This window comes from Petaurus breviceps, unplaced genomic scaffold (genome assembly GCF_028583685.1).
Source record: "Petaurus breviceps papuanus isolate PSGF00001 unplaced genomic scaffold, PetGlider_PUasm1.0 207, whole genome shotgun sequence".
NCBI lineage: Eukaryota > Metazoa > Chordata > Mammalia > Diprotodontia > Petauridae > Petaurus > Petaurus breviceps.
Window position 1 is genome coordinate 31264331 of NW_027185850.1, and position 14545 is coordinate 31278875.

General features: G+C 52.8%; 1 protein-coding gene across 4 annotated transcripts in view; it reads right to left on the reverse strand.

Annotated features, from left to right (window-relative positions):
* The window catches only part of LOC138165065 (CMP-N-acetylneuraminate-beta-1,4-galactoside alpha-2,3-sialyltransferase), a 144542-nt gene that overhangs the window by 77075 nt on the left and 52922 nt on the right, over positions 1 to 14545 (reverse strand). For all 4 annotated transcript variants that reach the window (XM_069093179.1, XM_069093178.1, XM_069093176.1 and 1 more), the window contains one exon: positions 2278 to 2320. In XM_069093179.1, coding sequence (XP_068949280.1) covers positions 2278 to 2320 — 43 coding nt within the window. The remainder of the gene's footprint in view (positions 1 to 2277; positions 2321 to 14545) is intronic.

Consider the following 14545-nt stretch of genomic DNA (forward strand, 5'->3'; position numbering starts at 1 on the left):
TGACTTTCTAGTGCCCAACAAAGTTCCAGGGGATGGTTTCAGAGAAATGTGGGAAGACTTGTATGAACTGAGGCAGAGGAAAATGAGTAGAACCAAGAGAAGAGTTTACACAATAACATTGTTACAAACATAAGCAGCTCTGAAAGACCTAAGAGCTCTGATCAGCACAAGGACTGAGCGTGGCTCCAGAAGACTCCTCATGAAACATCCTGTCTGCCTCCAGTCAGAGAGCGGAGGGCCTCAGAGTACAGGGACACACTTCGGGAGGGGACACACAGCAGCCGCAGCCTACATGCGTGCGTGGGACCCATTTTGTTTTTCTTGCCTTCTCAATAGGTGGGGGAGGGAAAGGTAGAATTAGGGAAACGGTGATTGAAAGTTATCTGTAATGATGGCACAGGTATGTTCTGAGCAGTAATTTGGATTGATTTCTCCTTTGGCTTTTGTTATCAATAAAATTATTGATCTCTTTTCCTTTAAAAAAAAACCCACAAAGATTTGTTTCCTTCAAGGCTCAGATCCAGCATCACTCCCAAGGGGATTATCCCTAGCTGGTGCTGGTTTTCTCCCCAAATATGCTCATTTATCTGTTTGCATCCTATTTCCCGAGTAGAGTGTAAACTCCCTGAGAACAGAAGCTATTTTTCTTTTTAATATTCATATGCCCTCCTCTGGATGTAGGAATGACTGGGCATACAGGAGGAACTTGGGAAATACTTGGTCAATTGAATCCTTGACTTAATGTATCTTCTCCCAATTCTCCTACACTATTTAAGGCCTAGGGGACTTGACCTCAGGGCTGATGTTAGTCCTTGTGGAAGATGAAAACTGGTCTGGAGCTAATGACCAAACTCTAGGTCTGGGGTATGCACAAGGAGGGAGGCAGAGAGTACCCTAGGGTCAGGCTTGGCAAGTCGGGCCTAAAAGTGGGAGATAGAAAGAAGCAGGAGCAAAAGGTCCTCATGGATGATGAGGAGGGAAGGGGTTCAGGTAAGGCCAAGCCCAGACTAGAGAGCTCCCACACTCTGGTCCCAGTGTCTTCTGGGCTCTCTCCTGTCCAGCCCCTACTGACAGCAACATGACATACATTAAGTGCCTGCTGTGATTCTGAGGGCCTGCCCTCAAAGAGCCTGCAATCCAGCTGCAGAGAGCCAGGCCCAAGAGCTGCACAAACTCACACAGCTAGAAAACATAAGATGACAGCCAGCCAGCATTCAAGAGGTGCTCCTGTGGGGAAGGGGTGCAAGGGAAGGCAAACTTCCTGGAGAAGAAGGCACCAGAAGAGAGCTGGGCTTGAAAGGATGGGGAGAAATAAGAACCTGGGGAGGAGAAAGGGCATTCCTGGCCTCCTGGGAAGGGGGAGAGCGAAGCACAGATATGGGGAAAGTGGGGCAGGAAAAAACCCACTTTTGTGTCAAAAGTGGCTGTCACCATCCTTAGTTGTGTCTAGAAGCTTCCCTGCATCCAGCCAGTGACTCTTCAGTGACTAATGAACTCAATCCCCACAGCTGGGACTCCTTCTGACACAGTTTGGTTCCCTGTGCATTTGGGGGAATGGCACTCAAGGAGGAAGTTGGGACTCAGGTCTAGATGACTTCTAGATGACTAGAAAAGGAAAACACACTGGTGGGGGCTTGTGAACTACAGTTTTAAGAGATGAGGACACACAAAGTATTTTGAATCTGGATGACTCACCCAGAGACTTGGGGTGGGGAGGGAAGGGGGAGTGCTACTAATAGGCACCAAGCATCAGGAAAATCAGTCTGGCAGTGGTATGAAAGACCGATTGGAGCAGGGAAGAAATGCAGTGAGGCTATTCAGGAGACCACAGATCAGGCCATCTAGTCCATTCTCCATTCCCCCCACAAGTTGTAAGTGGCAGAGCTGGGATTTGAGCCCAAGTGCTAAAATTCCAAGTCCAGTAGCCTTTTTCCCTGTACTGCCTCTCCACTGTAACTACGGCAGATAAAGAAGGCCTGGCTGAAGGCATCAGTGGGAGGAACAGAGCAGAGGAGAGAGCTGGGAGAAGCTGGAGTCTCTGTGTCAGTAAGACTCTGTAAGCAGCAATCCTGGTGGTATTGTGCCATGGCACAATATTGCCAGGTACCCTGTGCTTCCTCCCTGGGCCCTGAGGACCCAACATGGGGAACAGATGTTTGCTGAGGCCTCCAGTCTCCCCCTCCCTCCTCCACAAGGCCAAAGACAGGACTCTGAGATACTGAAAACCTCATCCCTCATATCCCACTGTGACAAACCCTCCCACCTTGAGTTACTCACAATTTTGAGTCCAATTTCAGGAGAAAACCCAATCGATCATACTCTGAAAAACAAAGCAAAAAAAGAAAGCGTCACAAAGGCTTGAGACCATATAACAGTCCCCAGTCCAAAGGGCAAAGAAGTCTGGTCAGTCTAGCCCACCATCCTAGAGCCCAACTTAGAAGAACTACCACGAGAGGGTAGGCCCATCACCTCACCAAGCACCCACCCAACTAGGTGAAGTGCACTAGTAAGTCATACAGCTGTAATTCGCAAGCACAGGATGGTCAGGCAATGATTTGTCTGAAAGAGATCTAGGGGTCTGAGTGGACCAAAGCTCAATTAAAGTCAGCCAGAAAACATCCCCTTGGGCAGAGCTTCCAGGTATAGGGAGGTGATGTCCTCTGGCCTAGATAGGCCTCAACCAATATCTCATGCACATTTTAAGAAATGCATTGACTAGATGGAGATCATGCAGAGGAAAGAAATCAGGCCAGTGAAGGACCTGAAGATCAGCTGAAGGAACTGGGCATGCTGAGCCTAGAGAAGGCTCTACTCCCACCCCCAGGGGAGACATGAGAGGTGTTCAAGTATATAACGGACCATCTTATGGAAGAGAGGATCAGTCTTGTTCTGCCTGGCCCCCAAGGACAGAGGGAGGGTGGAGCTTCAAAGAGGCAGGTTTAGGCTGCATTGTCAGGAAAGTTTCTTAGCACCAAGGGCTGCCCCAGAGAGGAAGGGATTCCTTCAGGAATGGTAGGCTCTCTCTCATTGGCAGTCTTTGAGCAAATGCTGATCCCCGACTTGGTACAGAGACTTCTCTCCACTGTCCATGGACAATGGAGCCCACATCCTCTCCCTTCCTTCCCCCAGTATTGCCCAAATTCCTATGATGTGTCTTATTTTGCTCCTGCCTGACGGTGCCACATTTCTCGGGGCTCCCGGCCTCCAGTGGGCAGGTAGCACAGGGCAGAGTTCTGAAAGGCTGAACTGCCTGAGGTCAGTGTTTTACTCCGGAGCCCAGCTCGTATGTGCCTCATAGTCTGTCTGACTCCCATCTCCCTTGTTAGACCGTGAGCATCATGAAGGCAGAAACTATTTTTGCTTTACTTTGTGACTTCCCCAAAGTTCAGCACACAGCGCCACCAGGCACACAAGGAGCTCGGAATCAAAGTCTGCCAATTAATCAGGGGTGTGCTAGAGTCAGACTGAAGGAGATGATAGTTAAATGTTCAGTGTGAACATTGACACCTCAGAAATCAGCAAACCTACAGACCAGGGCCTGATATGTTTTGTTAATTGTCTTGACTTAAAGTGATGGAGAAAACGCTAATACTGCAGCCTGCCAGCCCTAGGCCGGGTGACTCAGCCTTCCTGGGCACCAGGCACTCTCTCCAGCCCTCCATTGGGGAGGTTCTCAACATCCATTTACCCTTTCCTCTTCAGTCCTTGGCAGCCTGGAGATTGTCTCCTGGTGGAGAAGGACAAGGCAAAGGGCGGCTGACTTCTCCCATTTGTGAGGATCAAGTTCCCACGGGTAGAAACCTCTGGCTCCCGCACAAGTGTTCCTGCAGACTGTCACTTTTCAGCAGCTTCAGTGTGGCCTCCCCTTCCCTCACCTCCCATCCCCATCCTGCCTAACTGATATTACACAGAAGCTTCAGCTGCCAAGACCTCAGTGCCTGGAGGCCTCTCCTCCTTCCCTCCTCCCCTCCACCTCCTGGGGGCCAGAGAAACCAGCATCACTGGAAAGGACCACAGAATACATCAAGGCTAATGGCCTCATTTTACAGAGAAGGAAACTGAGGCCCGGGAGTTCGCCTGGGGGTCACACAGATCTGAGTCCAACTCTGCCACAGATTTCTTGGGCTGGAAGAGAGAACCATTTGGGTGCCCCCTTCCAGCATTCAGATTCTATGTTGCTGAAGCCTGTCAGAAGGATCTCCAAGAAAGGAAGGCCACATGTGGCCAGCTCTTAAGAGGGAGATGCCAGGGACCCCCTTTACAAAGAACTTTGATCTATTGCTGGTGAGGGCCAATGCTGAGGTCAGACAATTCAATTATGGGGGTCTGGGAAAGAGGCTGCACTTGGCCTTAGAGCTCATCTAGGGACAGAGAAACTCAAAAGGCCAGTCTAAGAGCCAGGGAGAGGCAGCTGAAGTCCCCACTCTGTCACATTGTGACTCTGGGCAAGCAAGGTCTCTCCTGACACCCCTGAAATCATGGGGACAGATCAGACAAGACACCCCACCCCACCCCCATCCTCAGTGTGACCAAACCTTTCCTCGTAGACAAACCAGGGGGTCATGTGATAGCCAAGCACAGGTATGTGGTTCCCAAAAGGAGACAGAAGGGTCACCTAGAGCCTCTACAGCTCTCTGGAGGCCTTCCTTTTCCTCATCCTCCCCTGCAGAGCTCCTCAAATCCCCACTGTCTACAGGTCTTCATGGGCTCTTTACCCATCTCCCCCACTGAAACTGCCTCAGAAGTCACTCACGGCTTGGCAGGGCTTCTTATGTGCTCTACATCTGGGCTCCAGGGATCCCTCTCAAGACTTCATTTCCCATAACAGGCTGGCCAGGGACCCAGGGTGCAGCCAGGATGGCAAGCCCAGGAAAAACCTTCCTGGCATCAGAGCTGGCCAACAAGGGGTCCCAAGCTCAGTCCAGGTTCCTTGGAAGAGGCCTCAGTTCAGCGACCCTCTGGGCAGAAACAACAGGTATCAGAAGTACCTGCTGGTCACTGTCATGGCAGACAGGATCTGAGGAGAAGGCTCAGACATGCTCTACCCCCCTGGAGGGCAGGTGAGACAGGATATCAGGGTAGACTTCCCAACAATGACAGTAATCTCAGAATGGAGGGGGGCTGTTCCAACTGGTGGTAAGGTCTCTGTCCCTGGAAGTATGCAAGGAGAGACCACCTGCCTGCTGGGAATGCCTTCCAGAAGATTCCTGAGCATAGACCAGCCAAACAAGGTGTCCCTGAGACCCACTGGAGACCTGAGATTCTCTAATCAGCACTAATGGGTGTGGGATGGTCTCTGGTGCCACCTCTGGCTGACAACAGGAAGCCCATGCCCCTTCTTCTGGCCCTGTGTGGATCACAGTGGCTGGGCAGTCAAGCTCTGTTGAGGAGGCTCTGTGGGAAAACTGAGGGGCCAGAGGTAGCAAGACACAGGTGAGGATCATGATCTAAATCACTCAGGATATTACTCAGGACAGACTCACAAAGCCAGTCTTGGGCATCTGGGGAGACCACAACTCTGGGTGGGGCACTGTGAAGAGGGAGGCAGGTGGCCACTGGTGCCAAAGGGAAGGATGGTGAGGGGGGAACAGCTGTTCCTCCCCTACATAGAGGAAGCTGAAGAAATGGACTGGAGTGGGGGGACAAAAAAAGGGCATCACTGATGCCTGAAAGGAGGCCGCCATGAGGAAAAGCTGGTACTCACAGAGTGAGGGGGGAATTTATCTCTGAGAAGCTGGGCATACAGTGACCTGGGGCAAATTACTTAACTCCTCTAATTCTCAGTTTCGACATGTATAAAAAGGGAATGAAATCATTTGAACTAATTTCCAGCTGCCATAAGGAGAGTCCCTGTTATGTCTTAAACCATGATCAACCCATGAGCTGGCATTTCCTGGCCAAGGGCAGCTCCCAGGATTAGGGAGGCTCAGGTTGGAAGAACCAGGACCGCTCTACCTGGTGTCACTCCCCCGACTGCAGCAGTCCCTTAGGGCAGCTTTGGGAGGGGGAGGGCACAGCTTAGACAAATTGGGGTCAGTGAGAAGTGAACCACTGAGGATGGGGATCAATCTGGGGATCAGTCTGGGATGGAACTGAAAGCAGTGCCATAGAACTGGAAATGGCTAACCAGCTCTACCCCACCAGGAAAAGCAATGGGCAAATTCCCCCAGGAGGGGGAGGGCTCAAAGGCTAGGCCACAGGGCTCTGTGATGTCCAACATCTATAGCAGTGACTTGAATGAAGATAGCCACGGCAGGGAGATCCATCCTCCCCAGTAGAATGCCAGCTCTCTGAGGACAGGAATGTCTCCAAGATTTAGCATGGTGCCTGGCTAATAGCCAATCCCACAGAGGTTTCCTGACCCCTGGTCTGGCATGCTGAAAGCCAGCCAGCTCCATCCTGCTGCCTTCCTGCTCCCCAGAGGCTTTCTGAGGGCAGCTACTCACTGGGCAGGCCTCAGGCCTGGGCTCGTCTGCCTCTCCCCCAGCCTGGCCTATAGGTAGGTATGTGGGAACACCAGGCCACATACCATTTCTGGCTCACACTTAGCCCTGCCTGTGCTTGGCCACCCCCGAGCTGACTCCATTCCTGCTTCCCAGAGGCCCTAACTCTTCTTCTGCCTCCTCTCAGCTCAGTGTGCTCTTTCCCATCCTCTCACTCTCAGCTCCAGGGCCTCCCCTGACCGCCAGAGCCCCTGGAGGGCAGCAAACATGAGCAGACCATAAGCAGGGAGGTATGTGATCATGCAACACCATAGAAAGAGCAGCCGTTGAACACCAGGCACCATGGGAAGTGCTGCGGACACAGAGGTAAAATGAAAGAGTCCCGGCCCTCAAGGAACTTACCATGAGAGGGAGTGAAGCAACACTCCTGCATCCCAGACCTAGAGGGGGAGGGGGCACACCCCGCATCCCAGACCTAGAGGGGGAGGGGGCACACCCCGCATCCCAGACCTAGAGGGGGAGGGGGCACACCCCGCATCCCAGACCTAGAGGGGGAGGGGGCACACCCCGCATCCCAGACCTAGAGGGGGAAGGGGGACACCCCGCATCCTAGGCTTCGAGGGGGAGGGGGACATCCCACATCCCACTCTTAGAGCTAGAAGGACCCTCTGAGGTCCCAGATCATAAAGCTAGTAAATGCAGAAGTGGGATTTGAACTGAGCACTCCTTCTAGCACCCCATGGCCTCCCTCCATGTACAATGTCCACAGAGCACCTACAAAGTCATTACAAGAGCTCTTTGAACAATGTCAGGGGCAGGAGCAGGGTCTCAAAGGACCTCCCAGAGGATGTGGCAGCTGAGCTGCACTTGTGAGGGGGGCTCTAGACTCCAGGCACAGGGAGGGCAGAGGCGGGACCAGGCGCCCATGGAGGAGAGTGCCAGCAATAGCAGCACCATGTCAGAGTGGAAAGGGCGGGGCAGGGCCCTGAAGGCCCAACTGAGGGAGTGGCATGTTGTCTGAGAGACACAAGGGAGCCTCAGAAGGTTCTGAGCAGGAGTGTCAGGATCAGGTCTGTGCTTTAAGAACACTGATTCTGCTGCTGCTGCAAGAGGACGGAGGACAGACCAGTCTAGGAGACGAGGGCTGAGGGCCTCAGCTGGGTGGCAGCCTTGGGAGTGGAGAGAGAACAGAGACAAGAGGGGTCGCCAAGGAGGATGAAGGCTGCTAAAGGAGCCGCTCTGGGGCAATGCAAGGATGGCAGCAGCCTTGGGAGTGAGGGCCAGGAAGCTTTGAAATGAATCATGGGCCATTCATTGGAAGGAATAAGCACTGATAAGGAGACTGCTGTGCGCCAGACACTGTGCTGCTCAAGGGTCTTACAAACATTTTCTCATTTGATCCTTGTGACAAGTTTGAGATGTCCCCAGGTCACCAGTGATGCGGGACTAGTGCTCAGGACAAAAGTCAGGGCTGATCTATGGATCAGATGGATGGAGATGATGGCTGAATCCCCAGAGCTGCTGAGGTCCCCAGAGGAGACAGCCAGAGTGGAGGAGAACAGGAGAGGGCACAGGACCGAGGCTTAGGTCAGCAGAAGGGTGAGGAGCAGGGGTGGTCAGACAGGGAGATGCTGGAGAGGGGGGGGGGGGGAGGGGGAGCGTAGAGCAAGGGGAGGAAGGCACGCTAAGGACAGGTGAACAGGAGACTGAAGACAGACCAGGCCATTTGATTGGGCAGGGACAGGCTGTTGGACAGTCTTGGGCCAGAAGAGGTCAGACTACCCAGGGGGACCCATGAGGACAAAGCAACTGACACAGTGATTAGAGATGTTCTTTCAAGAACATGGCTGTGCAAAAAAAGCCAGGGGCAAGCACTGGGTGTCTGGAACCCTCTGCCACCAGCCAGAGCACACACCAGCATTCCTCAAAGGAGTGTGGCTCCCTGCAAGTCTGGGAGCCAGCCCTGAGCCCCTGATGGGCAGCCCAGCAGCAGGGAGCCTCCCAGGCCTGGTGCCAAGGCCATCCCAGCCAAGCACAACAAACTGCAGGAGCCCCCCCCCCCCCCGCCGGCCCCCCGGGAGGGGGGCAAAGACGGGTCGCCGGGGGGGAGTGAAGGAGAACTGTTTAGTCTTTGGCTACAGAGCCAATGGGACCACCCTGCAGGGAAGGGCCTGGTTTGGTGCAGGCAGGCAGAGGGGGTAGAAACTAGCCAGGCCACCCTCATTACCTTTGGCCTTTCCTCAGTTCAACACCAGGGTGCCCCAGGATTCTCAGGCCAGAACCTCACGGCTGAACAGCAGCTCCCTGAAGAGACATAGCAGGCAAACTACAGCCAGCAGCCTCAAGGAACGATGGCTGGTGGCCCAGTAGAGTGAGGCTGCTCACCCAGCAGACTCTCACTGACAATGGATAAACAAGTGTAGACCAGGACTACTGTAGAGCCCACTACCTGCTGAGGAGGCCCCTTCCGCTCTGGAATGGCTCTCACTGTTAGGAAGCACTTCCTGATCAGAAGCCCCACTTGGTCTTTCTGCAGCTTCCTTTTTTTTTTTTTTCCCCTTTTTGGAGGGGGGAGGCAGGGCAATTGGGGTTAAGTGACTTGCCCAAGGTTACATGGCTAGTAAGTGTTAAGTATCTGAGGCCGGATTTGACCTCAGGTCCTCCTGCCTCCAGGGCCGGTGGTCTATTCACTGCACCACCTAGCCACCCCTGCAGCTTCCTTTTAGCTCCTGTTTCTGCCTCTCTGAGGCCAAGCAGAAGAATGTTAATCCCTTTTCCCCCAACAGTCCCTCAAATCCTTGAACACACAGAGAGTAGGACCCCCTGAGCCTTCCCTTCTGAAGGCTAAATAACCTCAATTCTTCGGGCCTCAGTGCCTTTCCCCAGCCTGGTCTCCCTCCTTTGGATGCAGTCAAGCTTGTCAATCTTCCAGAACATATAGAAGGGGTCAGACGTGGCCTGACAGGCAAGAATCCCAGTGACCCCTGTAGACATTGATACAGTGTGCCAGGGGCTACAAAGTGTCCCACGGGCCTTCGTCTCACTTGAGTCCAACCATCCTACCAGGAGGTGGGCACAACAAATCCCACCATCAGCATTGAGCGGATGAGGAAATCGACACTCACGGAGGAGAGGGACAAAGCTAAGAGACATCAGAGGAAGGATTAGAAGCTAGGTCTCCCGAATACCGCAGCTTGACCTCTGGCTCCTACACCCACCAGTGAGGAAAGAGGGGGAGCCCAAAGTCCCCCGGGCTCACTCTTCTCCTGCCTGTCCTCCTACCCATCTAATCACTCCTATGGAGTGTATCCTCTGATGGATCTTTGTGAGGCCCAAGAGTCAGTCTGGATTCCTCTCTCTTACCCTGCTGACTTCACCTTTACCACATCTCTCCAATGCACCCCTTCTCTCCTCTGACCCCCTCAGTGCAGGCCCTGACCACCTCCTGCCTGGACCATTGCAAAAGCTGCAAAGGAGGCAGGGAAGCAGGTTCTGCCTGCCCGAAGTCTCTCTGCACTCCAATCCAGTCTCCACTCAGATGTCCAATTGACCTTCCCAAAGTATGAGTCTGACCCTGTCATGCTCCTACTCTGCAGGAGGCCTGTCCTGACCCCTCTGTCCCTAACCTAGCTTATATGTATAATACACATTCACACACACACACACACACACACACACACACACACTGTATGCACCTATAGATATCCAAGTGGTCTCCCCTGGTTAAAACCCTGAGTTCTTGGAAGTCTTGGATTCTTATCTCCATATCCCCACAGCCCAGCACAGAGCCTGGCAAGAAGTGGGTGCCTAGTAAATACCATTGATTAATGACTAATGAATGGCAGGTTCACCTGTTGACTCACTTTGAGCAGCCTCTGAAAGGTGATGGGGGAAGGGAAGAGCTACAGCCAGAAGGACAGGAGGGTGAATATGGGCCCAATTTTCTTTTTTTTTTTATATATATTTTTTAAGCAATCGGGGTTAAGTAACTTGCTCAAGGTTACACGTCCAGTTATTTCTGGGTGTGGTGCTGAGTGTCTGAGCCCGGGATTTGATCTCCCGGTCGTCCCAACACTGGAGCCGGTACTCTTACTCGCTGAGCCACCTGGCCACCCCTAAGCAATTGGGGTTAAGTAACTTGCTCAAGGTTACACGGCCAGGTGTTTCTGGGTGGGTGCTAAGTGTGTGAGCCCAGGATTCGATCTCCAGGTCTTCTCAACACTGGAGCCGGTGCTATTACTTGCTGTGCTACCTGGCCGCCCCTGGGCCCAATTTTCTAAAAAAGGAAGGAAAAAAATAACTGTGAGTCAGAGGCCAAAGAGCCTGACCTGGATTTCTGGGAAACCTCTAGAATATCTTATTAAAAGGCTGCCTAGTGGAAATTTCAATAAGCAAGTCGTGATTATAAAGAGCCAGGCTGGCTCCCTCAAGGACAGGTCTTGCCAGACCAACCTCATTTCATTTTCTGACAGGGCTATTAAATGATCAGGTGAGGGGAACGGGGCTATGGAGCGGATATGGTTCACCTACATTTTAGGAAGGCATTTGAGAAAACCTTCCAGACTGAGATGGATCTGGGCTCTGAGAACATACACTTCCAGACAAAGGGGCGGGGGAGGAACAAGCCCTCATCGCGGGCCCACTCTGTCAGGCTCTGCACTAAGCACTTTACAAATATTTGCTCATTGTTCTTCCCAACAACCCTGGGGAGGGCGATGCTGTGATTACTCCCATTTTACAGCTGAGGAAACTAAGGTAAGCAGAGGTTAAGTGATTCAGCTGACCGAGTGTCTAAGGGCACACTGAAGTCAGCTCTTCCCGACTAGGGCCCAGGCTCCATCCACTGAGCCACTGGCTCACTGATGAGCCGAGGCTGACTAGAAAGCTGCAGTGTGCCCAGGACACGAGCGACTGGCTGGCTCCTCGCAGGGGTGGGAATCAGGCTGCAGCCAGCTACAGTCATGAAGTGCCAAGAGACAGGGACAGACACAAAGACTGAGAGACGGAGACAAGGACAGACACAAAGACGAGGAGCGCCAGCCACGAGAGCCGTCCAGAACACAGGACAGGTGCCAAGCTAGGCTAGGCAAGAGCTCAAGCTAATCTGAGGGTCTCCAGTCAGGAGGGTGCCCCACATGCTCCAGAAATGCTAGTCTCCCCAATTCCTGTCACTGCTGACACCAGAAGGACAGGCACGGGGAAACAGAAGGAGTCTTGTTTTCCTTGGTCTGAGAAAGCAGAGCTGGGGATCCCAAGGAGCTCCAGGAAGGACGACTTCTGAAAAAGCTCATTGAGGTGGCACCACCCCCATGGAAGTCTGGAAGCCTAGCGGGACGTCAGCCAAGGAGGGGCAGTACACTGACCATTCTATGACATCATATGACTCCAAGAGCCAGGTATATAGTCAAAGAAGAAAAGAACAAGGGGGTGAGAGATAACTGTTCTGGGGCCCTGGAATGACTTGGACTCCCACCTTCGACAGTTATGGCCTTGGGGGCCATGAGACATTCCTGGGTCACTGATTCTTCACCCGTTAAATGAGGGTATGGATAATGTCTAGGATTCCTTTCAACGCTAGGTTCTGGGAACTAAGGAACCAGAAGAAATAATCAAGGCTCTCCTAGGGCTGAGGTTTCTTTTCTTTTTCTTTTTGAGGCAGTCAAGGTGAAGTGACTTGCCCAGGGTCACACAGCTAGTAAGTGTCTGAGGCCACATTTGAACTCAGGTCCTCCTAACTCTGGGATATGCTCCATCCACCTCGCTCCCTAGCTGCCCTTGGGCTGTGGTTTCCGAAGCTGATGAAGGCCCAAAGGTAAGTGTGTGCCCCAAAGAGCCCTAGGAGTCTGAGCTTGGGGAAGGGGCCCCTACTCCCCAATGCTGTCCTTCCTGCTCACTTCAGCATCAGTGCAGTATGAGGGCAGGGTGCCCCTGCACAGAGCAGGGTCAATGTTTTGTAGTAATGAGGACAATGAAGTAGGTAGGGTTCTCTACAGCAATACCTTGTTGGGAGCCCAAGTCAGGCCAAGGTGCACTGCAATGGCACTAGGCCTATGGCGGTCAGGCCCCTGCGGGAGGAAAAAGGACAAGGCTGCTGAGACGGGATGTGCAGAGATGGCCGTGTAGCACCTTCCTCCATGCCTCAGCTAAACCCACCTTCTCTCCAAGACCCCCTTCCATACGTGCCCTCCGGGGATGAGGCTCCCTGCGCCCCCCAGCCAAGCTTGTCTGTGCACAGCTGCTGGATGTGAAGCCTCCTCCATTAGACTGGGCGCCCCCTGAGGGCAGGGCCAGCTCCTTATTTTTCTCTGGTATCTCCAGCACTCAGCACAGTGCCAGGAACAGAGCAGCCTTGTAGTAAATGTCTACTGGCTCCCTGCCCAGTCTGGGAAAGTGTAACTGAGGGGCTGGCAGATTTGTTACTGCATAGTTAAAAGGCTTTAAAAAAATCTCTCTGCAGCTCTCCTTCCTTTGTGGTGGAGGGACTAAGGCCCTGCTGGCTCTCTTCCCTAGGTCAACTTTGCACCTTCAGCATCCATTCTAGAAGGGACCCTGTTAAGGCCTTTGAGGGCGTTGCGTTTGTCCTTTGTTCTCCAAGAAGACTGTAACATCAGGGAGGTGATGCCATGACTGGAGGTTGACTCTGATTTCAGTGAGGGAGGGCTGGGCAAGGTCACCAGCCTCACTTTCTCCTCCAGAGCCAGCTGGATCCAGTGACCAGATATTCATCAGGATGACTGGAGATGGCCCAGAACGTGATGGAAGACCCTGGTACTTCTAGGCTAAGGCCTTTACATGTACTCAGAGAGAGGTAACACTCATTCAGTGAATAGACCTCTTTAATTAGTGAGTCTAGGAATGGCCCCTTTAATTAGAAAAAGAAAAAAAGGGGAAAAATCAATCTGGGAGGGGAAGACCTTCAGGGTCGCTGTTCCAAAGAGAAACAGTTACCACTGACTTTCATTCTAAGCCAGGAGGGCCCAAAATATAGTCATCTAGTGGAGCTTGGGCAGGGACCTATGGTGGTGAGGCTGGTGACCTTGCACAGCCCTCCGTCTCTCAAACCAAAGTCAACTGCTAGTCATGTCATCGTGTCCCCGATGCCATGGTCCTCTTCGAGAATGAAGGAAAACACAAACTGTGAGTAGACTGAGCTGCCTGGATGGGGACCCAGCTAGTTGGGTAACTCAGCTCGTCCTCTCCCCCTCCCCCTCCCTCTCCTCTTCCTTTTCCTCTCCAAAGGAAGGTAAATTTTGTTGGTCAGAAGGTGCCCACTTAAATTGGGGTTTACTGGTTAGATTCCTTCCTTTCCAAAACCTTAAACCCAGTTCACTCTGAATGCTTTTGAGGATACCCTCAACAGGAACTTTGCTTTAAAGAGCTCTCCCTAGACCTACTCTAGGTTGGGACTGGGGCGAGGACAGGGGGGGGGGGGGGGGGGGGAAGGAAGGGAAAGAGAAAATTTGCAAAATGTTTTTTTTTAATTTTGGGCCCGGGCCCCCCCCCCCAGGATCACTTGGGCTTCAGGCAAGTTCAGAGTTAGCCTCCTTCCTGGAAAGTAAGGAGCTTAGAGATACCTAGCCCCCAAGGCCACCCTGCCCTCCTTTAGTTTGGGGGCCCAGAGTGGGGAATGGTGGTGTGGTGGATGGCCTGGCAGGAGGAGTCCAGAATAAACACAATGGAACACAAAGCCATGTTGGAAATGGGAGACCCCGGAAGGAGAGAGTGTTTTTGATTAGAGCAACAGGGTGCCAAGGAACACAAGGGAAAAGTGCGCCCTCCACACCAGCTGCCAGCTCAGCCACAGGTTGGGGCAGGGGGCAGGGAAAGCCCACAGGGAGGCTGGCAAAGCAGCAAGCCTCTCCCACTTGGTTTCCAGGCTTGGAGACAGATGACAAAGTTGGACCAATTAATCACAGGGAAACTTATCACAGGAGGGGGGAAACAATTTGACAAACTACATGTGAAAATTCCCTAACCTCGACAAATAAGTGGACCCAGCCATTGAAGCTGGACAGTCCCAGAGTAACGAGCAATTGTGCCAGAGAGGCCTGAAGGCCTAGTACACTCATGCTGGCCCAGCCCCACTCAGCAAGCTTAATGCC